This window comes from Microcebus murinus, chromosome 5 (assembly GCF_040939455.1).
Source record: "Microcebus murinus isolate Inina chromosome 5, M.murinus_Inina_mat1.0, whole genome shotgun sequence".
Taxonomy (NCBI): Eukaryota; Metazoa; Chordata; class Mammalia; order Primates; family Cheirogaleidae; genus Microcebus; species Microcebus murinus.
Window position 1 is genome coordinate 45,398,048 of NC_134108.1, and position 26,541 is coordinate 45,424,588.

General features: G+C 34.9%; 1 protein-coding gene across 3 annotated transcripts; it reads left to right on the forward strand.

Annotated features, from left to right (window-relative positions):
• The first annotated feature begins 260 nt into the window (after positions 1 to 260).
• On the forward strand, positions 261 to 26,541 carry HDAC2 (histone deacetylase 2). 3 transcript variants are annotated; one of them, XM_076003045.1, is made up of 14 exons: positions 261 to 580; positions 10,538 to 10,650; positions 11,704 to 11,821; positions 13,431 to 13,505; positions 13,973 to 14,111; positions 16,401 to 16,542; positions 18,750 to 18,842; positions 18,922 to 19,030; positions 20,797 to 20,937; positions 21,475 to 21,583; positions 22,247 to 22,377; positions 23,162 to 23,317; positions 25,585 to 25,642; positions 26,365 to 26,541. In XM_076003045.1, the coding sequence occupies exons 1-14, from the start codon at positions 529 to 531 to the stop codon at positions 26,393 to 26,395; spliced, it is 1,467 nt and encodes a 488-aa protein (XP_075859160.1). In that variant the 5' UTR covers positions 261 to 528; the 3' UTR covers positions 26,396 to 26,541. The 3 variants fall into 3 exon arrangements, with proteins under 3 accessions (XP_075859160.1, XP_075859159.1, XP_075859158.1); XM_076003044.1 differs by lacking the exon at positions 261 to 580 and adding an exon at positions 961 to 979; XM_076003043.1 differs by lacking the exon at positions 261 to 580 and adding an exon at positions 1,460 to 1,649.

Genomic DNA, 26,541 nt, shown 5'->3' on the forward strand with positions numbered 1-26,541 from the left:
CGACTGCGCAGGCTCGGCATAGGCGCAACCACTGTGCGACGGTCCGAGGGGGAGGATGTCAACCCGGCTCCACGCTCCCTTTATCCGTTTGCAGAGCGAAAGCTTGCGGGTTTTCGCATTTTAAGACGGCGTGTGGTGCCGCCCTGCGCAAGCTGTTCATCAATAGAAGGCCTCTCATCCCGAGCCTGAAGCGGCTTCTTTCTCTGGTCGTGTCCCCTTCTTCCCCCGTGGAGGACACAGTGGACGCGCCCCACCTCCCTGCGGCCTCCGGAGGTGGTTTGGCGGCCCCCTCCCCCTCCCCAGTGTCGCGAGTTGGCGCCGCTGCCACCCCCCGCTCCGCGCTCTTGGCCCCTCGGCCGGGCGGTACCGAGCCCTCTCGGCGCCCCTCGGATCCTCCCTCCCACCCGCCCTTCCCCGCGGGATCTGCCACCCGCACCTGCCCCCCAGCCCTGTTCTCTCCCCGCCGAGCCGCGGCGGCAGCAGCAGGAGGAGGAGCCGGAGCCGGAGGCGGCGGTGGCCGGGGAACCCATGGCGTACAGTCAAGGAGGCGGCAAGAAGAAAGTCTGTTACTACTACGATGGTGAGAGGCCGCCGGCCGGCGCCGCGGTGGGCGGGCGGGCGGGCTGGGGCGCCGGGCCCGGGGCCGCGCCGAGCTCCCCAGCCGCCGTCGCGAGTGGGCGCCGGTGCTGAGGGGTGGGAAGGAGGAGGGACCGACGTTTGGCCGCGTCTTAACCCGTTCCCGACCCGACGCGGTCAGCGGAGACCCTCCTCCGCGAGCGACTCCCGCGGACTCTGCGGGCGGGAACCGGGGAGACGCCCCACTTGCCGCCCGCCTGGTCCCCTCCGGCCGTGCGGTCCGCTGCCCCGACCGAAGGTGTCCCGGCCGCTGGGGACGGCCCGGCCTACCCGGCTTCGTGGTAGTGGCGAAGGGGACGGCCCTTCTTCGCGCCTGTCCTGCCCTCCACTCGTGGCAGCGCAGGTATAGGGGTTCCCTGCGCCGGCCTTCGACACCGATCCCTCCCCGCGAGTCAAAATTTCTGCCCTGGCTCTACACAAAGCCCCGCGGCCGCGAGAGCTCCGCCCCGCCAGCCCCCCTCCCCCATTCCCGCTTGCTCCCCTCCCCTCGGTTCTGTCTGACCCGAGGGTCCACTCCTTTCTCCCTCCAGCCTCACCCAGCACCCCTCCACCTGGTCGATGCTGGAGAGTGGTTACCGGGGGTGGGGGCCCAGGCGCGGCGTGTGGCGCTGTCACACCCGTGCTTTGCGTGGGCTCCCACCCTCCCCTTTGTTCGCGGGGTTCTCGGAGCGCCGGTTTCTCGGGATTCAAGTGGAAGAAGGCTTCACTTCCTCAATAGCAACAATTAGGGTTTTCGAGTTTGAGGCAGGCAGCCTTCGCAGGAAATTAGAGGAGGTAGTCGTGAAACGTGAAGCTTTACTGCTTGTGTTTTAGACTAGACTCACCGATGGGTCCTAGCTTGCCTGGTTACCACCCACTCTTTGTTGCTCTTTGTTCGATCAGGAAATAGATCCTGCTTTGGAGGTTTAGGAGAGCATTGGCATCTTATTTGTGAAGGCTGTTCCTTGGTTGTGGGAATCCTGGTGTAGGAAAACTTTGAGGAGTAGTGCAGAAGTACTAAATATTCTAATCAGGTAAGCTTGAGTTCGCAGTACAGTGAATTATAAAAGTCAGATTATTTAATTTTAAGGGTTCTCTAATTTGGAGTATGAGCAGTAACATTAAATCTCTAAATCTGTTTACTATGCCATTCTACATTATATTCAGTGGAGTAGTAGCCTGTTTTACAACTTTTGCAAATACTTTAACTTGGTGTATGTAGTTTCTAGTTGGTTGCTCTTGAGAGAAGGAATTCCAAAATTTAACAAAGAAGCTAGTAGGCACAATGACCTGAAAGTCCTATCTGATTTGTACAAAGCAATGCAAATTTTGGAAGCTGTTTCCTACATTTGGTGTGTTGTAAATCACAATATCTTAGAGAGGTAGATGAGACCTTAGAGCACCAGTTCAGAATAAATCTGACTTTAATTGAAAATGGCCATACCATCTCTTCAGTTAGCAAGGATTGATCTTTTGATGCCTATTTTATGTAAAATAGCCACCTGTGTCGTTTGTGAGAAAATCTGAAATCTTACAGAAATCTAATTTGTCTGACCTATGATAGCTAGGACAAAATAGTAACAGCTCTGTTGTTTTAAAAAATATTTTTTTAGAAGGCCACATAGGTGCGATATATAAATTGATTTGACATTGTGCCATGGTGGAGGGGTGGAGATGGAGTACATTTTAATTTGAACCAGAATTACATTGCATATTTTGTGTTATTCTAGCCCTGCATTCTCTGATCAAATTGGAAAGGCAGTAACCCTGTATATAAATTATTTTTTAAAAATTATATTGTTTCTAAGGTTTAGAGATTTATTCTTGTCAGGTCTCGGGATGAAGGGGAAAAGTTTAACAGGGGAAACTGGTGTTAGGTTCCTTTTGTAGCTGTCAGTTGCTGTTGGCAGTGATGAGCTTTGGTGGAGTAAGCCGCTTATGATTTTTCCGTCTCCTCGAGAACTAGGGGGTACACTTGAGTAGCGGTTTTCTGAACAGCGTCTATTCCTGGGGCCATTTGTGATGAGCCATTTTTGAGGCAGTGGGAGCAGACCCTGGTTCCACGGGCAGAATGGCTTGATAGGTAGAGTGGGAATATTTAAGAGTCTTGTGATTGTGACTTAATCTAATACTTTATTGTAGCCGATTCAACTGCTTTTACCTGATAGCCAGAAACCAGGTGCATAACTTTGATAGTTTGGAAACCTCTGGTGGGTTATCTGGTTTTTGTCTGTGTCTCTTATTTGACTTGTTTTTTTAGAATGGAGTTTTTAGTTGCTTACATTTCAGATATTCTTTGGGTTTGGGGGGGGGAGCTAATAAGATATTTTACAGAGGTTATTAAATTTGATAGGTATTGTGTTAATTATTAATGTGATAGCATGTTACAAAAACCCTGTTCTGTCAGCTTATAAAAGTGGCACTGTGTAATTTTTTTTTTATTGTGAAAAGCAAGAATGGAGGTAAAGTAGCTTCAGCACCAGAGAATTGTGTCTTTAAGGTATACAACAGGGATTAGATTGGAAGTGGGTCATATTAGTAGTAATAGGGCCTGAATCATCTGCTAGTCTAAGTTAGCTGGTTTTAATTTGTTGGTAAAGAAAGTAAAGGGAAGAAAGAGAGGAATGAAGTGAAATAACAAATTCTATAACCATAGGAATCCTACCTTTAAGCTCGCTGGGGCCATTAGGCACATTGTGAGCCTTTTGGTGACACAGAAAATGTCTACTATTGGGGTGGTATGCATCTCAATGGAAGGACTTCTAAAGACAATACATATTCTTCTCTGTATACTTTGTGGTTTTCATTAGATCATTTCATTAGACTGAAATGCTAGTTCCAGAGGAACCCTCAAACATTTGATGAGTGAGGTATCATTAAACCTTTGAAAAAAAGAGAAGTTACTACTTCTCTAACTATAGCTATTGACTCACGCCTCCAAAGTTTCCAAAAACATACAAGGTCTGTATCTGGAAAGTATCCAGCCACTGTTAATATAATAGAATGGTGTACATGGCATGGATGTGAGTGAACTGGAAGGCGCATGCATGTGTGAACAGTGACAGCTTCACTGTTCTAGTCAGTGGGGTGCTAGACACCTTTGAGTGAGCATGTGTACTGTGTGGCCCTTGCATTCTAAATGGCTGAGCTAGTAGAGCAACGAATCTTCATCAGAATTTGCATTAAGCTGGAGCATTCCTCCACAGAAACTATTCGGATGATTCAGAAGGCTTTCTGGGGCAATGTGATGAGTGCAGCACAAATAAAAGTATGGATGGCACAAATGCTTCAAAGATGGTCGAGAATCTGTTGAAAGTGATCCATGTTCTGGAAGGCTGCAACAAGCAGAATACCTGAGAAGGTTGAACGTTTACGGGTTAGGTTAAGAGACACTGGGATAACTGTGTGAGGTCCCAAGGTGCTTACTTTGAAGGGGACTAAGGCATGGTCATTGTCCTATGTACAATGTTTCTTATATCTTCAATATGTTTCTTATATCTTCAATAAATGTCTCTGTTTTTCATACTACATAACTGGATACTTTCCAGACAGATCTCATATTTCTAAATTGTGTTTACTCTTTTATATACTAGAAGATTACCAGCAATCTGTAAAATGATACAGCTAATTAGTCACTGTCCCTTCTGGCCTTAAAATGATACATTTTTTTTTCTACTTAAGTATAATTGGCAAGTGAAGCTGTGTTAGGCTCTGATGGCAATATTCACATTTTTAATACTTTATTTAGAGATGTTAACTATACTTTGTTTCAAATTAAACTTGAGGCCAATCACATTTAGTGCCTGTTTTATGATGTATACAGTATAATAGGGATATATATACACACACATCTAATTTATATAATTATACACAAATTGCTCTGTGCTTTATTTTTTTCCTCCTCTGTTAGGGGTGCACAATATTTGGAGACAGGTGGGCCAGAGAAAAGCATTCAACATTATACAAAGAAAATATAAAAGTTAGCAAGATCATGCCTCCCATTGTACTCCTAATCTACTCTAGCAGATCATAGGTATTCTACTTGGCAGCCCAATTATTATCAGATTTTCTTAGACTTTTACTTATAATGATCGTGCCAGAGTGTTTTGCCGGATAGCCTTTAATACATCTACATGGTTCTTAGCTGTGGTATAAATCTTTATTATCTATAAAATAGGTAATCATTTCTTTGGGGGCAAATTAGAGTACTGAATGAATTACTGCAGCAGTTCATAAATACCAGTGCTGTTAATTTCACTAGTTATTTAAATATAATGGAACATGACTCCAAATAAGACTACGATTTTCCTATTTGACGCCTCTTCCCCAGAAATCCTTTACCCTTCACTTTCTTCAAATTTCACCTTAGAGGCTTTCTCCTATTACCTAAATATTACTGCTTTATTTTTCCTAACTTTTGTCTCCCTCCTCATTAGAATAAAAGTAAGCTTTGTGAAGACAGAGAGTCTGTCTGTTTTGCATATATCTGTATCACTACCAACTAAATTAAGAAACTTAAATGGTTTTTGAATTATCGATGAATAAATATTCCTTATTTTTATAGACAGCATTTTCATATAGTGTTCTCTCTAATTCTTACAACCACTCTGAGTTTTAGACAGGGTGGGTGGCATTTTGTCTATTGTATAGATTAAAGCAGATTAGTATTCTTATTTGATTTGATGTAATCCATCACTTTGCCTTTTTCACATTGACTAAGTTTTAATGTCCAAGGAGAATCGAAAGATGTTTCTTTTTTACTTTCCATAGAGTTCTCTCCACTACCAAAAAAAAGTATTAGTAATTATTTTTTCCCTTAACAAAAACTTCAGATGCTTCAGTTGACAAATCCTTAAAGGAAAACAGTTGGAGTTGAAGAAGAAGGGGAATTTCATAGAGATGAATTAATCTCTTAATGACATTGAAACTTGTATGAGTTTACATTTAAAAGATTAAGTCTAAGGATGTTATTTTTACTGGGTAATATGCCTTATTCCTCTCGATTTCAATAGAAGTCTGATTATCTTGTTCATGAAGTTAACTTTGGGTTTAGAAATGTCAAATGAACTTAAAAACCCTACTATGTGCCAAGTAGACAAAAGATCGCTTAAGTCCTAAGAAGGAAGTATGACTGTATGTTAGGGAGTAAAAGAGAAGGGACCTTTGGTAGGGTAATCAGACAAGAGAACACCTAAGGAAGAAAATAGACCAGCCTTCAAAGAGTTTTTTTTACAAGACATTGCAAATTGGAAAGGACAGGTAGTTAGAACTTGTTGTGCTTAACAGAAAGGAAGCCAAGAGGAAGACATGGGGGAAGAACCATGGTATACTGGGTAAGGCAGTAAAGGGCCAGACCACACTAGACTCTGTGGCAAGAAATTTTGAATTTACTCAGAGAGTGGAAAGCCATTAGAGGTTTTTTAAATAGAGAGAGCATTCTCTTAAAATAATTGGTAAGGAATGGTAGAATGTGGGCTGGAAGCAAGAACTGAATGCATATTTGTCCTGTAACTGTGTTTTATATTTTATATAAACATAGTGATTGCATTTTAGATAGAAATGGACACATTTAAGGGAGGTTTGGGGAGTAAAACCAGTGGAACTTATTGATGTATTGGAAAGTTGGGGTTAGAAGAGTGGTGATAGAGAAGAAAGGATAACTGCTAAGTTTCTGGATTTAGCAGTTAGATGAGGTATAGTACCACTCACTGAGCTTAGGAAGATTAACCAAGAGCTCTATTTTGAACTTATTATGTTTGAGGTCTTCTTTAAATTCAAATGAAAAGACCGAGAAGATTCTCTGAGTTTGGAACCCAGGGTGGAGAGACTAGACATAGAAATTTGGGATTTGTTAGCATATAGGTGGTAAAGTACAGAGACTGAAAAAGGGAGACAGCATAGATAGATAACAGGACCCAAGACTTACTCCTGAGAGAAGAACATTTAGAAGAACTATTATTCACTGATAATAGCCAAGCACCTAGAGCACCAGTGCCTGCCTGGCACATGGTAGGTAGGCTCTTGATTTGTTAAATTAATGGATGAATTTCATTAAAAAATCCCAATATTTAAAAGTTGGCAGAGGATTTTATCCTTGGGATAGGAGAAAAATCCAAGAAAATGGTATTATGGAAGCCAGGATTCAGAATATTTCAAGGAAGAGTGGTGAATAGTTGCATAAAAAGCTACTAATGGATTAAGTAGTCTGGAAGATAGAAATAATGTAGCTTTTTTGTGCTTTTTTTTCTTGTTTTTTCCTGAATTTTTTTTGTTTTCAGTCTGCTTGTCTTTAGAGGTAAGGACACATTTCACAGTCCTGAAATTCAAAATGATCTGAAAATCAAAATTTTTTTTGTAATTCATTTGGCATCAGAAGCTTAACCTGCATTAACAGGAAACTGTTGATGATCTTTTTGTGAAACAGAGTCTCTCTCTGTCATCCCAAATAAGAGTGCAGTGGCATCATCATGGCTCAAGTAATCCTCCTGCTTTAGCCCCAGGACACCTGGTTAATTTTTCTATTTTTAGTAGAGATGGGGTCTCACTCTTGTTCAGACTGGTCTCAAACTCCTGACCTCAAATGATCCTCCCTCTTGGCCTCTCAGAGTGCTAGGATTACAGGCGTGAGCCACCAGGCCCAGCCTGTTTATGATCTTTATTCCACTTATTGTGAATATTCACATATTTTTTTTGCTGCAGAAATGTTTGATTATAGCATGCTTCCCAGACTCTCTGATATTACATAATATAATATGTAGCAGATGTACCATAGTACCTTTACAAAATCTGAAATGATCCAAAATTTGAAACATTTCTAGTTCTAAGGACTGTGGATAAAAGATTCGAGATCTTAATAACCACTTCCATTCTGATAGCTTCTTGAAGAGGGAGCAACTTTTAAAATTTTGCAGATAAATCTTTATGGTAAATTCTTCACATTGATAATTAAAGTTTGTTGTGTTCAACACACCTTTGAGCTGATTTTTTAAGATGTTTGCTTTATTGGTAAAGTATTTTTAAATACAGGTTATTCCTTTCCCGAAATGTGTGGGACTATAAGTATGCAGATTTTAGGTGTTTTTTTTTTTTTTTGGATTTAGGGATATTTGCAATAATACTTAACAGTTGTGCATATCTTATTTGAAAATCTGAAATCTGGCATGCTCTGATGAGCATTTATTTTGATTATAAAGAGGGTGTTCGAAAGATTTTGGATTCTGGAGCATGGCAGATTCCAAATTTTCAGATTAGGGATAATCAACCTGTATTTTGATGGAATTGAGGTAATGTTTAAAATGCCCAGATTATATTACTGACTATTTAAATGAGGTGAATACAAGCCATAGGTTCGTAAAACTAAGAAAAGATATTTTGTCTTTATTAAAAAGTAGTTGCCTACAAAGTAGCCATCTAGGGGATTGTGAAATACAGAGTTAAGTGGGGGGGGGTTGGAAATGGTTTTTTTATAACCGTCATATATTTTGAAACAGTTCTTGATAAACTGATTATCTGTAGCTTAGATGTCCTTGTAGACACGTATCATTTAGGTTGTATGTATATTTTTGGTGGGACTGGGACCCCTAACTTGTGGCAGACAAACTTGTTGAAAGCTGTGAATATTCATATAAAATTTGAAGACCTTATTAGTAAAAAGTAAGTTACTTTGATAAACTAGATAGGTAGTTTCTTGTGTTCATTTTCTTTAAATTAATAAAGCCTTTATTAAAAGTATTTTCATTCCATATTATGTCCTTTTCCTGTCAGCCTTCACCCTATAGATTATAAGTACTACTTAAGAGCATTGGCTGTGAGCTGTCCTGCCTGAGTTTGAATCTAACTCCTTAACTTGCTAGCTGTGTGACTTTGGCAACATTACCTGACTTGTTTGTGTTTTACCCTTCCACCCTATTATAAAATAGGAATAGTAGTAATAATACCTGTGTCATAGGGTTGTTGAAAAGATTCAAAGATAATACATGTCAAGTGCTTAGAATAGTGCCTTCTAGTAAGCACTTGGGACATGCTATTTACTGCTATCATTTTTTTCAATTATTACACTTGCCAAGAAGTTGCCAGTGTAGTTTCCTTTCTATAGATTATTGGGGGCTGGCACTTTGCATTGGATTCTCAGTATGCCCCATCAAGAGTATTTGGTCTTGTAATGTGTTAAATGCTAAGAGACATTTCATCTTGGTGATTCTTACACAGAGGCAAATGGGAGTTATGTGAAGACTAGACTTTATTTTTATTCTACTGATCTTTGGTAGTGATGATAACCTAGAAATACTGTTCCTTGTACTAACTTAGGTACGTGATGCTTTGTAACACTAGTGAGTTTTCCATACCTAAGAATTGAGTGAAACCAGATAGCTTTCAAGGAACTTTGTGTACTGCCACCATGTAGGGTAGAGGTTTATGGCAGATCCTTTTGTGATAGTTTATTTTCTGCATTCATAACCTTTCAATTGTGTTACTTCCAGAGGACTGTCTCACCAGGCCTGATTTAATTCTTGTCTATATTCTTTCATAGCTTCGTTGTTGGTACCTGCATTAAAAAAGTGGCCTAGGGGCATAGCACAGTGGCCTGTAAGCCCAGCACTTGGGAGGTCTTAGTGGGAGGATCTTTTGAGCCCAGGAGTTCAACACCAAGGGGGCAACATAATCAACATAGTGAGACCCATCTCTACAAAAAAAAAGAAATAATTAGCGGGGTATGGTGGTCCATTTGGGGACTGTTTGTTTAATCATTAGAATAGTTATTAAAATTAATTTCTAATTTGATAAAGGCTGTTGTAAAAGTACCTGTTACATTAGAAAACCAATTAAGTCTTCTCTTGGTGTCTGTGGGGGATTTGTTCCAGGACTCCACACAGATATCAGAATTCAGGATATTCAATTTTCTTAAGTAACATGGTATAGTATTTGTATATAACCTATGTACATCCTCCCTTGTACTTTAAATCATCTCTAGATTACATATAATACCTAATATTAATACAATGTAAATGCTGTGTAAGTAGTTACACTGTTTTGTTTAGGGAATAATGACAAGAAAAAGATCCGCACATGTTCAGTACAGACACTACCATCCATTTTTTAAAAATTAGTTTCAATCAATGATGGTAGTCTACAGATAGAGGGCTAACTTTTATATATTTAAGAGGCTTTCTTATAGTCATGTTTTATTATAAGAAGTACTGGAGCTTTACCTACAAATATTAATTTTATTGAAATTTGATAGATGAAAACCTATGATTTGGGTGTTATTTGCTTATTTTTAAACAAATTTTATGAGTAAGTTTTAAGACATGAGGATATAGGTCCCATTTTAAAAGGCAGGCTAGGAATTATAACTTTTTAATCATGAAGAATGAGACAGTACTCTTCTTACCTTGAAAAATATCATGGATTTGTCATAGCAGAACAAAACTTTATTTAGGAAATAAATTTCAGTTATCAAAATTTCCCTGACAGACTGTAAGATGGACATAGTACATTTTTAACTCTTATGATAACTACTATAAGGGATTTCTGAGATGCTGAAAAAATTTTAAATTATCCAGTAAAACCCAGAGAACTGAACTTAAGTATCTAAATTTATCAGAGAATACTAAAAGCACATATTGCTTTAAAGAACAGAAACTAAAAATATTTGGGGAAGCCAAAAATCAGAAAAGCTTGCTTTCCTAATCTACAAGTGAACACAGTGTAATAATTGAGTCATCAATGTGTAAAAGTGTTCATAGTACCTTGGTTGTCTACTATAATTTGAAAGTTGCAAACTCTAAAATTATAATTTAAGGTTTTAACAAATCTTATTAATTGGTAAATAACTTATAATGATAGACATACATAAATTCAGATAGTTTATGAAGAGGATCCTCTTATCTGTATTGTTTAGTTTGTGTCTTTTCTATTTTAGGTGATATTGGAAACTATTATTATGGACAAGGTCATCCCATGAAACCTCATAGAATCCGCATGACCCATAACTTGCTGTTAAATTATGGCTTATACAGAAAAATGGAAATATATGTGAGTATACCTTTTCATAAATATTCAAAACTGATGTTTTTCTTAGCCAGTACTTTAGAACTTTGTTTATTATTTCCCTTTGGAGGGCATTTAGCAGGTGAAAAAATCTTGAAGAAAACAAATTCCTTTTTTTGTTTTATTCCTTAGAGAAAACTAAAAAGGTAGGAGTTGTAGCCTCTTTTTTCCTCTTTAACCATTTTAAAAACAGTTCCTCCTACCCTACACTGTCACTGGAGAAACAGCTCGTTCTAGCATATTAAATATTTTTATTGAAATAATTGTTAATCTACCTATGCTGTTGAAAAGAGTTGAACTGAGACTGTTACAAAATAATTATGCACAAAATGAATCCTACAAATATTTATTGGACATGTATATGGGACTCTATGTTGGTGACCACGCAGAGTACTAATGACGTAAGTGCGACAGCTGCCTCAACATGTTTTTGTAGGTAAAGATGAGAGTGTATATAAACAAAACAGTATCTGTTTGGGAAGAATAGAAATACTTGAAGCATTTAACTATTTTCTTTAAGATATAGACATTTAGAGAAGAGAGCGTGTTGCATGACACTCTTAATCTGTGGAAGCCTCTGGAAGAAGTGTGTCATAAATGAAATTGAGCTCTTTGGAATAAAGAGGATTACGATAGTAAAAGGAAGAGAGGTCATGAACTAAGTCTGAGTCTTTCTGGGAGGTCATTGATGAAATCAGTGTATGTAGAGCAGAAGGTTTATCATGGAAAATGAAAGAGGGTAGAGTTTATGAACATGGATTGACCTATTTCCATTAAAAATAAGGAGTAATAAATTTATAGTTGAAAGTTATGCTTGTCTAGTGCTTTTAAAGAAGTTTGAATTAGCTTTGGAATTGATAACTGTTTCTTAAAACACACATGCATAAATTTGGATTAGCTTTGGAATTTATATATTTTGTTCTGGTGTGCCTAGTTCTTTTCAGGGTATTCATAGGTGAAATTACATATCTTTTTTTTTAATAATCCTGATATAACCAGTTGTAATTCTACAATTCTGACATTTATTTTTCTTCACAGAGGCCCCATAAAGCCACTGCCGAAGAAATGACAAAATACCACAGTGATGAGTATATCAAATTTTTGCGGTCAATAAGACCAGATAACATGTCTGAGTATAGTAAGCAGATGCAGAGATGTACGTTTCTATGTAAAAAGTATTGTAATATTGATAAGTATAAATGAGTATTTTTTCGGAGTTTATAATTAGAGTTGTCCAAATTTGGGTATTTTTCCTATTGGTCTGAATGTTGTTATAAATTTTTATTGATTTGAAAAGTCAGTATAATAATACTAAAGCTACTAAAGAAAAAAAACAAACTTGTCTGAAGCTTATTGGTCTGTGAAACTGCTGTTTAGATGTTCCTCTACTCTTTATTTTGCTTCCATGATAACTTTGAGACAATGGATGTTGATAGAGAGATCTCACTCCCTTGTTTCGAAAGAAAGATTATATTTTGATTAGCCTTGGTATATACCTCTTATATTCTCTTATATTTGTGTACTTTAGTTAACCTGGACTGTAATAATCTTTTTTTCTGCTTTTTGGTATATTAGTGCAGCTTTTGATTCTCTGCTACATAATGTTCTCTTTTATAGGTTTAAAGTGTCTTTTAGAGGTTAGTAACAATTTGGCTTAAAGGTAGAACGCAAAAGTCATCATAAAATTATCGGAACAGTTTTTTAACGCTTGGTACTGGAGTTCATTCTCACTAGTGTTTTTATTGATGGGCTTCTGTAATTATAACAAATTAAGTGTAGTTGCTAGGCATCTCAAATATTCATAACCTCATATACATTTCCACTGTAGATTATCTCATTTGATTAGTTAAAATGCTATAATATAACTAGAACAGATATTATTTATTCATTTTTTTTCAGTGGGGATTCAGACTTAAATTAAAAAGAGGCATAGGTAGCCCCTTAGGCAAATGAATTAACAGGACTGATTTAAAACCTAATTAAGATTATGATCATATCTGAGTAGTAAGAAAGTAAAATTTATTGCTTTTCATTTACGGATGTACAAAGATTTATAAAACAATGAGCCTTATTCTTAAAGAGGTTACAATTTGGGACGTAGGGAGAGACTGAGAATGGGTTATACATATCTACTGTATACCCTCTATTCTGTCAGTACTAAGGAACTAAATATGTCATGATGTCTCATGTCTCTATATATTGTTTCCTTGTTGTCTTAAGTACTCCTATATCTCGGCTCCCATGAACCTAGTTAGTTCTTACCATCTTTCAAGGTCAAGGTTAACCATGGACTGGACTTAGGCACTAGCTGCTATATCTTTTTGGTACCCACTTAAATACATTTCAAAGTTGAGGATGTTATGTGTATTTAAGGAATGTTAAAGAAATTGAAGTTACTTATTTTTTAGAATCTTGATTAAATAATTGTTAAATATTTAAGGAGAAATGCCCAGAAAATTTAAGCCCATGTTTTAATTAAATAAAAAAAATACTTTTATACCTTGACACATATTGATTTCTTGTTAATAGAACAGAGATATTCCACAAATAATCCAGACAGGATTTGGTAGAGGTGTTTCACAAATAAAACTTTAATAATCTTGGATAAAATAATAATTTATTTTAAAATTGCAGACTTTAGGTTACTACCATGAAGTATATGTTTTATGATTGTATCAAAGTATTTGTAGGAAATAGTTTTTGTAAGAAAAGGCTTTCGTTAATTTGCAGAATGGGTTGAAATTAATGAAATCCATCTTCCACAGTTAATGTTGGAGAGGATTGTCCAGTGTTTGATGGACTCTTTGAGTTTTGTCAGCTCTCAACTGGCGGCTCAGTTGGTAAGTTCTAAATTAATCAGATTTAGATGTTGATCTAAGCTTGATATATATCATTTGGGTTATTTGTTTAAAGCAGAAGTTTTAATGGTGGATTCTGATAAGAAAAGGCAGTCAATATATTTACAGTAAAGGACAGTTTACTTTAAATCCCCATGTTTCATGATCTTAATGACTCACTTTTTTGTAAACTTTTATTTTCACTTAGAGACTTCTTTTTTTCCCCTATCTCTGCTAGCTACCATTGTTACTACCACTTTCCATTGTTTAATCTCAGGTCAGAGCTATTGGTAAATATTTATCTAAGGAAAAACTGCTATTAGTGTCCTAGGTGATGATCTTTACCTCTTATGATTTTAAGCTTTTGCTTCTGCATGGCATACTCTTACTTATAGGGCTTTTGTCTATTTATCCTAATTTTTTATTTTAAATATTTTAAAAGTCTACTATATCTTGTTTCTACTTCTTAGCTGGGGCCGTGAAGTTAAACCGACAACAAACTGATATGGCTGTTAATTGGGCTGGAGGATTACATCATGCTAAGAAATCAGAAGCATCAGGGTTCTGTTATGTTAATGATATTGTGCTTGCCATTCTTGAATTACTAAAGTAAGTTAATTTATGTTGATACTTTTCCTATGATAAAATGTTTTAATTAAAACAAAATAAAAGTCTGGCTTTTTTCAAAACCAAGTAAATGGTAGGTTGAAACAGTTAATGATAAATTTTCTATGAATTTGTTATAAACCAATGAAGAAATGCAGCAAATTTACCCAGTCTTTTGATTATTATAAGTGAGAAATATATATAAAGGTCTAAAATGCCCATTAAATACCCTTTTTAAAAATATTAGGAGTAGCTTGGCAATTTAGATTTGAGTTAATTTCAACTAATGAAAAAAGACATGACCTTAGAAGTTTACATCTGACATTTTGTAAGTTGAAAGCAAAAATTTGAAGCCTACGTTAAAGGAAATTTGTTTATTGAGTGAATCTAGCTGACTGCCTAGCTTCCATTTTCTGAATGGGGCTTTGTTCTTCACCAGTGGATATAAAATGATCTCTTAAGTTGCTGAAGGAGTTATTTTTAGTTACCCTTGGCTGCAATTTGAGAGAGATCTATAGCGGTAAGGTACTTACGAATTTGGAGATTTACAGGTATTTTGTACTCATCAGTTGTAACACAACACATCTTAGATTCTACTTCATGTTGTACTGATTAGTGTTTTTTCAGCTTTGCAAATATTTTTGCTTATAGGTATTCCATGCTTACTATCATCCATAGAGACTAGTTTTTCAGTCACTTAAAACTTGGTATTGATTCCTTAAATAAACAATAACTGAGCAGTGTTGGTGTAACATCTTATTGATGCATCCAGATCCAAAGAAAAACATTTTGAATCTTTGCCTTGTTTTTTAATTGACTATTGATGTTGGTTCCAACATCAAAATGTTGATGCTCAAAGTGTCTTCAACTCTTTGAGCAAGTTCTTGCCCACTAAGCTGATAGTCTTAAACAAATTTAATTTATCTGGATACATTTTTTATGTGGTACAATCAAGCATGTTTAATTAATTGACTTAGTAAACAGTTTTCCTTGCTTCTCTAGCATAACAGCCACTCAGAAACTTCACTTCCATTACAACTTCACTTTTATTTTTTAAATTTTGTGAAGAAATTCTACGATGATGAGATACACTCTTAAATTTTCTAAATATTACTTTTTCGTGTGTTGAGAATATTCTTATGAATGCTTAGTCTGTCAATGTCAACTTACAATGTATTCTTTTAGCACAGCTATGGTACCATTGCATAATAAACACAATGCTTTGCCATCTAATTCAATAACAATAATACTTCACTGTACTTCAAAAGGATGTTCTTTGAAGTCCACTTTTCTCTTTTCTAGTTTTGATGTGGGTATGCGCTGGTTTTAACTGTGACTTGTAGTGCTGCAAACACTAGTTTGAAGTGATGGAAATACCACATGTGGTCTCTATCACAACTATTCATCTCTGCAGTTCAAAAGAAGTCATAGACATAAGTAAACAAATGCCTATGTTTCCATACAATTTTTTATGGACACTGAAATTTAAATTTTATGTAATTGTCACTTGTCAGAAAATACTCTTGATTTAATTTTATATTCAACCATTTAAAAAAGTAACAACTATTATTACCTGTAAAAAAGAGGTATTTGGCTTATGAAGTGTAGCTTGCCAATTCTTATTTTATAATATTAAAGATTTACTAGAGAGATGTTTAGTTAAAGTAACTATCTTAAGTATGGTGTAATCTTGAGTTGTTAATACACAGAAACATGTGCCATGTTATGGTTTTTTGGGCTTTTTGTGTGTTTGTTTGTTTTTGAGACAGTCTCACCCTGTCGCCCAAGCTGGAATGCAGTTGGCCCAATCATTACTTACTGTGACCTTGACCTCCTAGGCTCAAGCGATCATCCCACCTCAACCTCCCAAGTAGCTGGGACTGTAGTCATGCCCCACCATATCTGGGTTTTTTTTTTTTTTTTTTTTTTTAGAGATGAGGTCTCGTTGTATGTTGCCCAGGCTGGTCTTGAACTCCTGGCCTTAAGCCATCTTTCTCCTTCAGCCTCCTATCACACCCAGCCATATGCTATGTTTTTAAAGCATATAGAATATGACATTTCATAAAGAGTAAATATATTTTTTCACTTACATCGGACAAAAGGGGAGATTTAAAGGTGTAAGTTTCAAACTATGACTTCAGATGTTTTAGTGGTCTCTTAGGCTGGAAGTAAAGTAAAAAGAAGGTTAAACATTCTGGAATGCAAGAGGTCAAAAATAGGTTTCCTGAATTCATGGTGGTTCTTCCCATCTTAGAACCTTAAAAAAAAAAAACCTTATGACTTTGTTTTCAGGTATCATCAGAGAGTCTTATATATTGATATAGATATCCATCATGGTGATGGTGTTGAAGAAGCTTTTTATACAACAGATCGTGTAATGACTGTATCATTCCATAAATATGGGGAATACTTTCCTGGCACGGGAGACTTGAGGGTAAGACTAAATTCTGTCTGAATAAATACTATGAGATTAACCTAGGTGGTTAGTAATCCTATACTAGAACTAATATTTTTCCTGAGTCATTAATTTGAAGCTTCTATGCAGAATTGAATCACTTTATATGTGGTAACATCTGCTACAATTCACTTTTGCAGGCTTTAAGCAAAAATTGAATGAGAACTTAAAGAACTTTTTTTTTTTTCTCTGCTGTATTCTTTGGTTGAATAAATATTTTTGAATATCTGTGAAGCATGAAGCCCTTTTATTGATGTTAAGTTTGAACCTTCAAAACTACCTGATGGTAGCCTTCATTGCTGTTGATTGTAAAAATTGGTGGAATAAGATAGACTAGGTATTTTTAGATTCCTCTGCTGCCCTCCTTTGTGATTGGTCTTGATTTTTAGTAGGTCTGATTTTAATCTTTTTTCTTTCCTTGGGCTTCTGAAATTTGTAGTGTATACTCTTTAGGGAGAGACACGATACCATAACTTAGCCTTGCATGCCTAACATTTAAGTGCATTTATTTCTATTACATTTCTATTATCTTTTTCCATTTGGTGCACTCGTCTTTTATGAACGTGAAAACCACAGGTCACTTTCTTTTTCTATAAACCCATTGAAGGTTTTTGCTTCACTAGAGTGTTTTTGAACCTAACTACATGCATATTGAAATTTATTCAGAAATTTAAACACCTTTTTAGTTCAGCCTGGATTATATGGGGGATTTCTCATAGCATGGCATTCAACATTAGCTATAACTTATTTTATTTATTTTTCACATCTATGGTATGTTGTTAAAGAGTGGCCTTAAAATATTCTTTAAATCTATGGTTTTTCTTTATTTGGTCGCAGTGTATTACTCTTTCAGTAACAGAGTTATGTTGATAAAATATGAAATGTTATTCTATGAATAATATTTGATATTTTAAATGTGCCCCCATAATTTTGTGAGAAAACTAAAATCAATCTGTACATTATATAATATGTGCAGCTGTATTTGGACTTTCTGTGAAACTCATGTGTATCTTTGAATATTAATTTAATAAACACTCCCTTTTCTTCCTAATTGATTCTAAAGCAGAAAAGAAGGTTACTGTGAGCTTAGATCATTGTTAAAATGCTGCTTGCTTTAGAGTAGTCTAGGTGGAAAAAAGAAACAGAAGATGATAAAGTTGCAGTTGTGGAATAAGAAATGGAAGAGAAAAAGCTTGTTCCCACAAGGGCAGCAGCTCTGAGTTGCCAGCTCGAGGCAGCTAGGGTGAGAAGTCCTGATCAACTTTCCATGTTCTGAACTTTTAGGGTCAAATTATATGCCAACTGTGGTTCAACTGTGCAGGAGTGTAGGAATTCTCAGTAGTTTATCCACATTTGTGTAGTTCATATTTAGTTAATAAATCTTAATAAAAATTTAGTCTTTAAGAAAAATTGCAAGAGGAAATGTATAATTAGAAATGTCTTTTATCAATCTTTTCTGGGAATATATATATGAATATATATGTATATACTCAGATATACACACATACAGGATTAAATAAGTGTATATAATATATGTATATATGGTTTCAGAGTGTGTATATAGCTGGAACCTTTGCCTCTTTTGAGGTATTAATGCCTGGCGTGGTACTCATTCAACAAGTAGAAACAAAATTTATTTCCAGTCCAATTAAAAAGAAATCTGATGCTTTGGTCTGTATCTGTTAAAACTTCAAGAAAATCTGGGCCTTTCTTCTGTCATAAGTAAACTCATACCAGAGATTGTGAACTAGAAGAATGATTCTGCATTACAGATACAGTTGTCCTGCCGGGTTCTTTGGCTTAGTCTGTATTTGCCACAGATTTATTCACAAAGTTTCCTTCTCATCTTATGTATCTGTTCAAGATGAATTTTCTGGTTCAATGTAATGGTATAATTTCATGTTGCCTTTACCTGTTTGTGTTAAATTTCTTTCTCCCAAAATAAATCATTACAGATTAATATGAAATGGTTTGTTTAGGCTTTACAAGCAGTGTATAAATAATTGGAACGTGTACTTATTCTTTATCATTTCCTTTCTCAGTTTATATTCCTGTTTCAACTAAGGTGAATTCAAGATTGGATCTGTAATACTTGGTCTTTTAGTCTTTTAAAAATGTAATAAGCAAATTTCAAACCTTTCTCTTATAAAATATATTCTAAGATCTGTTTAACTATGTATTTTTAGGATATTGGTGCTGGAAAAGGCAAATACTATGCTGTCAATTTTCCAATGAGAGATGGTATAGATGATGAGTCATATGGACAGATATTTAAGCCTGTAAGTATTATTATTCTCAAAATTGAAATGGAATTTTAAAAGTTGTTAGAGATATTAACATTTGTTATTTTGTGTTTAGATTATCTCAAAAGTGATGGAGATGTATCAGCCTAGTGCCGTGGTATTACAGTGTGGTGCAGACTCATTATCTGGTGATAGACTTGGTTGTTTCAATCTAACAGTGAAAGGTAAGCAATTTAAAGGATAATATTCCCAGAAAAAAATAGATTTTCTTCTTCACAACTTCTTCCTGTAAAAGTTCTCATTGCAGTTTCTTGCCTGCTGTTTTAACAAACTAAACTCTGCTTTGTATTTTTCATAGGTTTTTGTCTGTCATATGTGTGTATGTGTGACTAGAGTTAATCTTGTTTCATTTTGTCAAATTTATGTGTACCTTTCTGTACATGAATAGTTTTATGAGACTGCTTGCAGTCCCAACCAAGGCAACTAGTTTCAGTGTTTTTGTTGATTTTTTTTGGTGTTTACCTTTCTCCAAATGCATGCATACTGTGTTACCTAATTGGATTTTTAATTTTAGCCTTAATACTAATTTTTCATTGCGAAAGAAGAGGGTTTAGCTCTCCTCACCACTTTGTCTTCAACATACTTGTACCCTTCTCATATCTCCATTTTTACATCAGAATTTTACTTGTGATGTGCTACTGCTGTTACAGCAGTAGCATCTTTAAACACTTCAACTTATCCAGTTTTACTTTCCTGCATAACTTGTTTTTCTTTTTGTCTATGTCCTTTCTGCCTTCAGTTATGTTCTTGCTGTTGTATTCGCTCCCATTCTTCATTCTTATGGAGTTTAGCTTTTAAAGAAATCTCTTTACAGTCATTTTTGTCAAGTTTCAAGATGAAGGAAAAGTAAATGTCTTTGTTTAGCCAGCTATCTTGACTTAGAAGTTTGTAAGTTAACTTTTTGTATGTTTGTTTTGTCTTTTAAGAATTTCTTTTTCTAATTGCAAGTGGCCCATGTTTTCCCAGTAGCAATAATGAAAATCAGATTGTGAATCATATAATGCAACTATTGAAGAATATTTAATGAAAATGCCCACAATATACAATTACATGAGGAGAACAGATCATTAAACTTTGTAAAATTAACTTGGAATTGAAAGGGAATATAGAAAAAGTATTTTTGGATAATGGGACTTTTGGGGGGCTAGTTTTTTCTTTGTACCTTTTTGCTTTTTTCCAAATATTTTTCAATATGTATGAATGTCTTTTATAATTGAAGGATTTTTCTTTCTTTAAAGATTGAATTTTATGCCTGAATGATAATATTCAAAGAAATTAACGCTAACTTACAAATGATTATTGAGCTATGACATTTATCCAGAGGAGATATTTGGCTTTATGTTAGGTTTACTTTTGTATTCAAATTTCTACACATACAAGTTTTTAAAGTTTTTAAAATAGTAATAAATATTAATTTTTAAATCTTAAATAAGTTAAGAAAATTATCAATAGTACCACTACCTAAAGGTAACCCACAGTAAACTTTGTTATGTAGCCTTCCATAATTATTTTATACATGTCCACAGGGAAAACATGGTAGCAAAAGTCAATTTAGATTGTGCATAATGTTTCATTGTACCCTGATATTTTTATTTTTATCATGTAACATCACATAGACATCTTCCTGTGTTAGTAAAGATATGTGTGTATTTATATGTATAAATGTTCATCTAGTTGCATTTATGACTTTTCTATCAGGAGCACTTGCCAACATAGCCATTTATGTCTTACTGAGTTATGTATATCATTGTATGAAAAGTGATAAGGAGTTTAAGACTAGAAAGTTTTTGGATTTTCTTTGTTTTTAAAATATTTAGAAAATCTGTTTGGGTTGAGTAAAATTTTGTTTGTATTTATCTTTTTAAAATTCATTTTTCTAACTGTTACAATATGCACATTTTTGTTGTTATCCAACTCTTCTTTATCTTAGGTCATGCTAAATGTGTAGAAGTTGTAAAAACTTTTAACCTACCATTACTGATGCTTGGAGGCGGTGGCTACACAATCCGTAATGTTGCTCGATGTTGGACATATGAGACTGCAGTTGCCCTAGATTGTGAGATTCCTAATGGTGAGTGTTCTTACTGTGATTTCTTTATGGTATAAGCTGTCAATACAGATGCTCTTCAACTTATGATGGGACTCCCTCCTGAAAAACCCCTCGTAAATTGAAAATACATTAAGTCGAAAATGAATTTAAACAGTTACCCTGTTATACATCATCGCTTAGCCTAGCCAACCATAAACATGCCCAGAACACTTACATTAGCCTACAGTTAGAGAAGATAAGCTAATACCAAGCCTATTTTATAATAGTAAAATATTAAATATCTCATGTAATATATTACGTTGAAATTATGATAGTTTCACACCATCATAAGGTTGAAGAATTTTAAGTCAGACCATTGAAAGTCATGCACCATCTGTATATAGAAATAGATGGCTGAATGATTAGAGTAGTCTTCAAAGCTATATAAATAGAAGAGCATTCACTTCATGTTCACCTTTAAACATTTTCTTTGGAAATAATTTCGCTATCTGAATCTGAATTCTGTGCGTGAATTTATGTAAAAATTGAGCCTTTAATGTGTAACTTTATTTTTATTAGAGTTGCCATATAATGATTACTTTGAGTATTTCGGACCGGACTTCAAACTGCATATTAGTCCTTCAAACATGACAAACCAGAATACTCCAGAATATATGGAAAAGATAAAGTAAGAAATTATTCAGTTGCTTTGATAAACATTTCATCATGACAAAGCTTTAGAAGGTAGATTCTTTTAATTTTATACATAGGCAGATATATACAGATATTTCCTTTGTATTTATCTAAAGGATTTAAAACTTTAGGTTATTGGTTTCTTTATTTCCCCTCAAAACCAATATACAACAGAATGTTTCTTTAATTTCTGAAGTTAATAGAAATGTATGAGCTTTATAGCTCAAAAATATTTGAAATATATTTTTTAAATTGCAAGGGGCACTATAAGTGTAAGGGCTTTGCATTAAAGTGAAGTTTATTCTCATTGTCTGAAATGTTTTGTTAAAGCTTTATCTTCACAGTTTTTATAGAGACATGGGAGTACATAGGCATGGGTTTGTGTCTTCTATCACAAACTAGCTGTATGACATTTTGATGAGTTTATTTGCCTTTGTGTTTATGTTTCTTCATCATTAAAATGGGGGATAAAGTAGTTTCTACTTTGCGAGTTTGAAAATTAAATGAGTCAATATACGTCAAGTGTCAATACTCAATAAATGTTATTGTTATTTTAATGTATAGATTAAGCTAGATCAAAGATGGGATTTTTTTTGCCTGTAAGAGGAATTGTAAAGAGACTGAATTTTGTCTAATAAACTTTGCATGTGTAATTTAGACAGCGTTTATTTGAAAACTTGCGCATGTTACCTCATGCACCTGGTGTCCAAATGCAAGCTATTCCAGAAGATGCTGTTCATGAAGACAGTGGAGATGAAGATGGAGAAGATCCAGACAAAAGAATTTCTAGTAAGATATTGCCTTGATGTGTATTCTGTTAGATTTTTCCAGTTTATTAAAATGACAGTTCAAATTCAAGGTTTTAGTAGCACAAGAACTTCACAATGGGTCATGTTTGTGAGCACACTATTATTGTTGTCATTTTCCATTTTTAATCTTACATAGATTTAGCTTCCTAATGTCCTCAAGCCTGATTTGGGTGTTGGCACATTCAGTTTATGTGACTACAGATGATTGAAAGTTTCTACAAATTAGCCACTTATATACATTTGGGGATAAATTAGAAAACATTCCATTTATCTGAAGTACGATGGGTTAAATGACATTAAGCATCTTATGTTTGATTTTATAGCCTCTCATTACACTTAATATGATTATTGGATTATAGCATAAGGGTATGCTTAATGGTATAGGCAGTCTAACATATTTGGTATTAATGGTATTTTTAATTTTGTCCACTTTCCCTCTCAGCTCTGAAATAAAAAGCTACTTTTTAGGTAAAGATGTTATTCCCCTGCCCTACTACACAATTTTTTCCTCCAAAGTTTTAGCTTTTTTAAAAAACAAAATGAGATTCCCCAAATGTTTTTATGTTTTTGAACGATTCCTAAATCAAAGCCAAGTTTTCAGTATGAAATAAAACCATTCATTCAGTTTTGATTTAATTCAATCATTGAGCCTCTGTGAGCCTGTACTTCTAAATGTGGTAACTGGTTAGTGCATTTGTATGAGTGTGCTATGATTGTAAAACCTGACTTTTTTTGTCAAAATTTAATAAAATATTTTATGTCAGTTCGAGCATCAGACAAGCGGATAGCTTGTGATGAAGAATTTTCAGATTCTGAGGATGAAGGAGAAGGAGGTCGTAGAAATGTGGCTGATCATAAGAAAGGAGCGAAGAAAGCTAGAATTGAAGAAGATAAGAAGGAAACAGAAGACAAAAAAGCAGGTCAGGTTTATTTTTTGGTGATTACATTTTAATTGTAAGTTTTTAAATTGAACTACATTGCAATTTTGATTAGATCCTGAAGTCAGTTGCACAAGAATCATGGGGTAGGTGTGTAGATAGATGACTTTTTTTTTTTTTTTACATAAGTAGTGTTTAACTGTTAAATATTTTTTATGTAAAGCTTTCTAAATGTTATTACTCCCATTTGCTTTAGTAATACAGGAAAACTATAACTATAGGAAAACTATAACTATTCTCTTGATGATAATATGCTTAAAATAATGAACATTGCTCTGTGCTGCAGATTGGATAAGAAAGAGGGCAGATTATAAATCTATTTATAGTTTGTGAACAGAGCTGAAATTCTAAGTTAATTTTTAACTACCTAAAGTTTGGTTTAATGAGAATAAAACACAAAAGAGTTATATTATCCATAGACCAGTTTCACCATTTTGACAAAGATCAGATAATAGGTTTTGTTCAGAAATTAAAGAAACATTAAAACTCTGAGGAAAGATAGGGATTTGGGAGTTGGGTTGGGAAGAGATACTGCTTTCTGAGCCTTAGCTTAAAAATGCTATGTTAGCTTTAGGCAATTGAATTTGCTACCACAATCTGTTATCTTTTTAATCTGAGTTCCCAGAACACTTACACATGCCTCTGTTATGTTATTAAACACATTATATTATAGCACCTTATAGGATTTTGTCTCCCTGCTAGATTGAGCTGCTCATGGCTAGGGAACACAGTATCTTAAATATTTGTCGTTTTAGTACTTGGTGCATTTCCTAATGCAAGTAATGGTGATAGCACAAGTTTTAGTTGCCCTGTTAATTTTGACCTTGGAGCATGTAAAAAACTGATTCAGAGATACTGGTCCAACATTCTTTTACTATATCTACCAAATTGAAGTTAATCGTGAGTGAGTTGGCCATTTTTGTTACCTACCCATAGCATGTCTGACACATCTAGTTTTGTTCTTTAATGCATGGATTTTTTCTTCAATAGGCTACATTTCTCTGTTTACCATTTTATACTTTTAATTTCCCAGTGATGGCTCCAGTATACTGATTGACATCCAAAAATTCTAGCCATGACTAATGTAAGAAATACTTAACATTAGCTGTAGGATTATTCTAGTTTTTTTCTTTTATTTCACTGTTGGTATGTTTTCTTGTCATTCTTCTCATTTTAAAATCTTTATTTTTCTGTGTTTTTTTTTTTTAAAACTATGCTTTATTTGGTGGTGGGCTCTTTTGATAGAGCCTGGCACTTGTTAAAATCCCTCAGCCTACAGAAAAAAGAAATAATACTATATAGAAAACCTTTTTTAAAATCTGTAGGTGAAAACCTAGAGTTGGTGCCATTCCTTTTGTCTTCCTCCCCTCCTCCATCTTGTTTTGGCACTTTTAAGTGTACACAGCTAAAATTAAGCCAAAAGTTTAAACAAATGCCACAAGCATCATATTGTCAATAAGTGTGTTTGTATTATAGAGCAGACCAGTTCCCCTGAAATGTCTGTGTAGAATACCTAACTATACCGATATTTCAGTCTATTGTTATTATTAGATTATCACGTTATAACTTTGTTTATTTAGGGAAAAATTTCAGCACATTAGGTATAACTTTTTAGTTTTTGGCAATCTTGAGTTTAAAGTGTTACTGCTATTATTTCATTAAAATTGTGACCTTTCAGTATTTATTTAGTGAGGATTAAAAACTAAAGGTAAAAGCAGCAAGACTTAGCCTCTACTTGTGTCTCTGGGCTCACAATATCTAACTCTTCCCCTTTCTGACAATATTCTGGCCACAATGATCTTTTAGTTCTGCCTTGCATCCTGCCAATGCCTTCTTGCCTCAAAGTCCCTTTTTTTAAGTTTTTCTCTTTTTAAGATACTTCCTTTTTTTCCCCACTCGAAATGTATTCATTCTTCAGGACACCTCTTAAATGTGTCGCTTTTCATGGTAGCCTTTCTTGACCTCCACAGTGCTGTGCCTGTGTCTGCACTCTGAACTTCTGCACAATACCTGTTGCAATAAAAGTCACAGAACTAAAAGTTTAAAAAGGTGAGGGACCACATGGCAGTGACAGTTTGAACCACTATCATTTAGTATAATAGCTAACACAAACTGTATTTAGTTACTGAAATCATCAACAGTAAGATTGCATATGACAACTTTTTATATTTTAAAAGTAAATTGCATTTTGAAATAAAATGTATACATTTCAAGGTAGGTTTTAATCTGTTCCTAATCTTTATTTTTAGATGTTAAGGAAGAAGAAAAATCCAAGGACAATAGTGGTGAAAAAACAGATACCAAAGGGTAAATGATGTTCCTTATCTAGTAATTTTTATATGCTATAAAAATAATAAACGTATCTATTTGGGGGGTATATATGTGCATTACATACTTTAGGAATACTGGACTGAGCCTAAGAAGATCAGTAAGTTGCATGAAATGCCCTGAATTTAGTCTGTATTAGTACATAACACAACATAAGCCGTCTTAACTGATGGTTTATGTGTCATCCGTTTGACTCCTGTTATTTAAGTAGCTTGTTTTTAAAAACTACAAAGACTAGTGTTAATCATATTATCCATTATTATAACTAAATAAATCAATTTGTATTCTTGTACATAATTTATTTAAGACTGTTGCTATTAATTTTTATATATACATTCATGGTTTACAATGGTGCTCTTATTTCTGTGTACATGATATTTTTAGTGTTGTGAGATAAGTAAATTTAAGAAACATTGTGCTAACCTAATTTTTAAGTAAAAACATGATTGAAGAGTTTATCGTCAGAAAGCATGTAAATGTTTGGTCACATGTAATTTTCTGCTAGCCTTTGCAGGGTAACTTGGTATAGGTATGAAACCACTAGAAAGATAAAGGCATTCATTACTTCAAAAACACTTAAGACATTGTCAGCTAACATGTTTCTTGGCCTGAGCCTATGCAATCTGATCAAAAGAATGGATTGGTACATTTAAACCAAAATTGTGCCATTTTTAATTTTTCACATTGTCTTCTTTTAATAGAGCCAAATCAGAACAGCTCAGCAACCCTTGAATTCGAAAGTCTCACCAACTTCAGAAAATCGTTAAAAAGAGAAAATATTGAAAAGAATGGTTTCAAAAGACTTCCGGCTTCATTTTATACTACTTTGGCATGGACTGTATTTATTTTCAAATGGCTTTTTTCGTTTTTGTTTTACT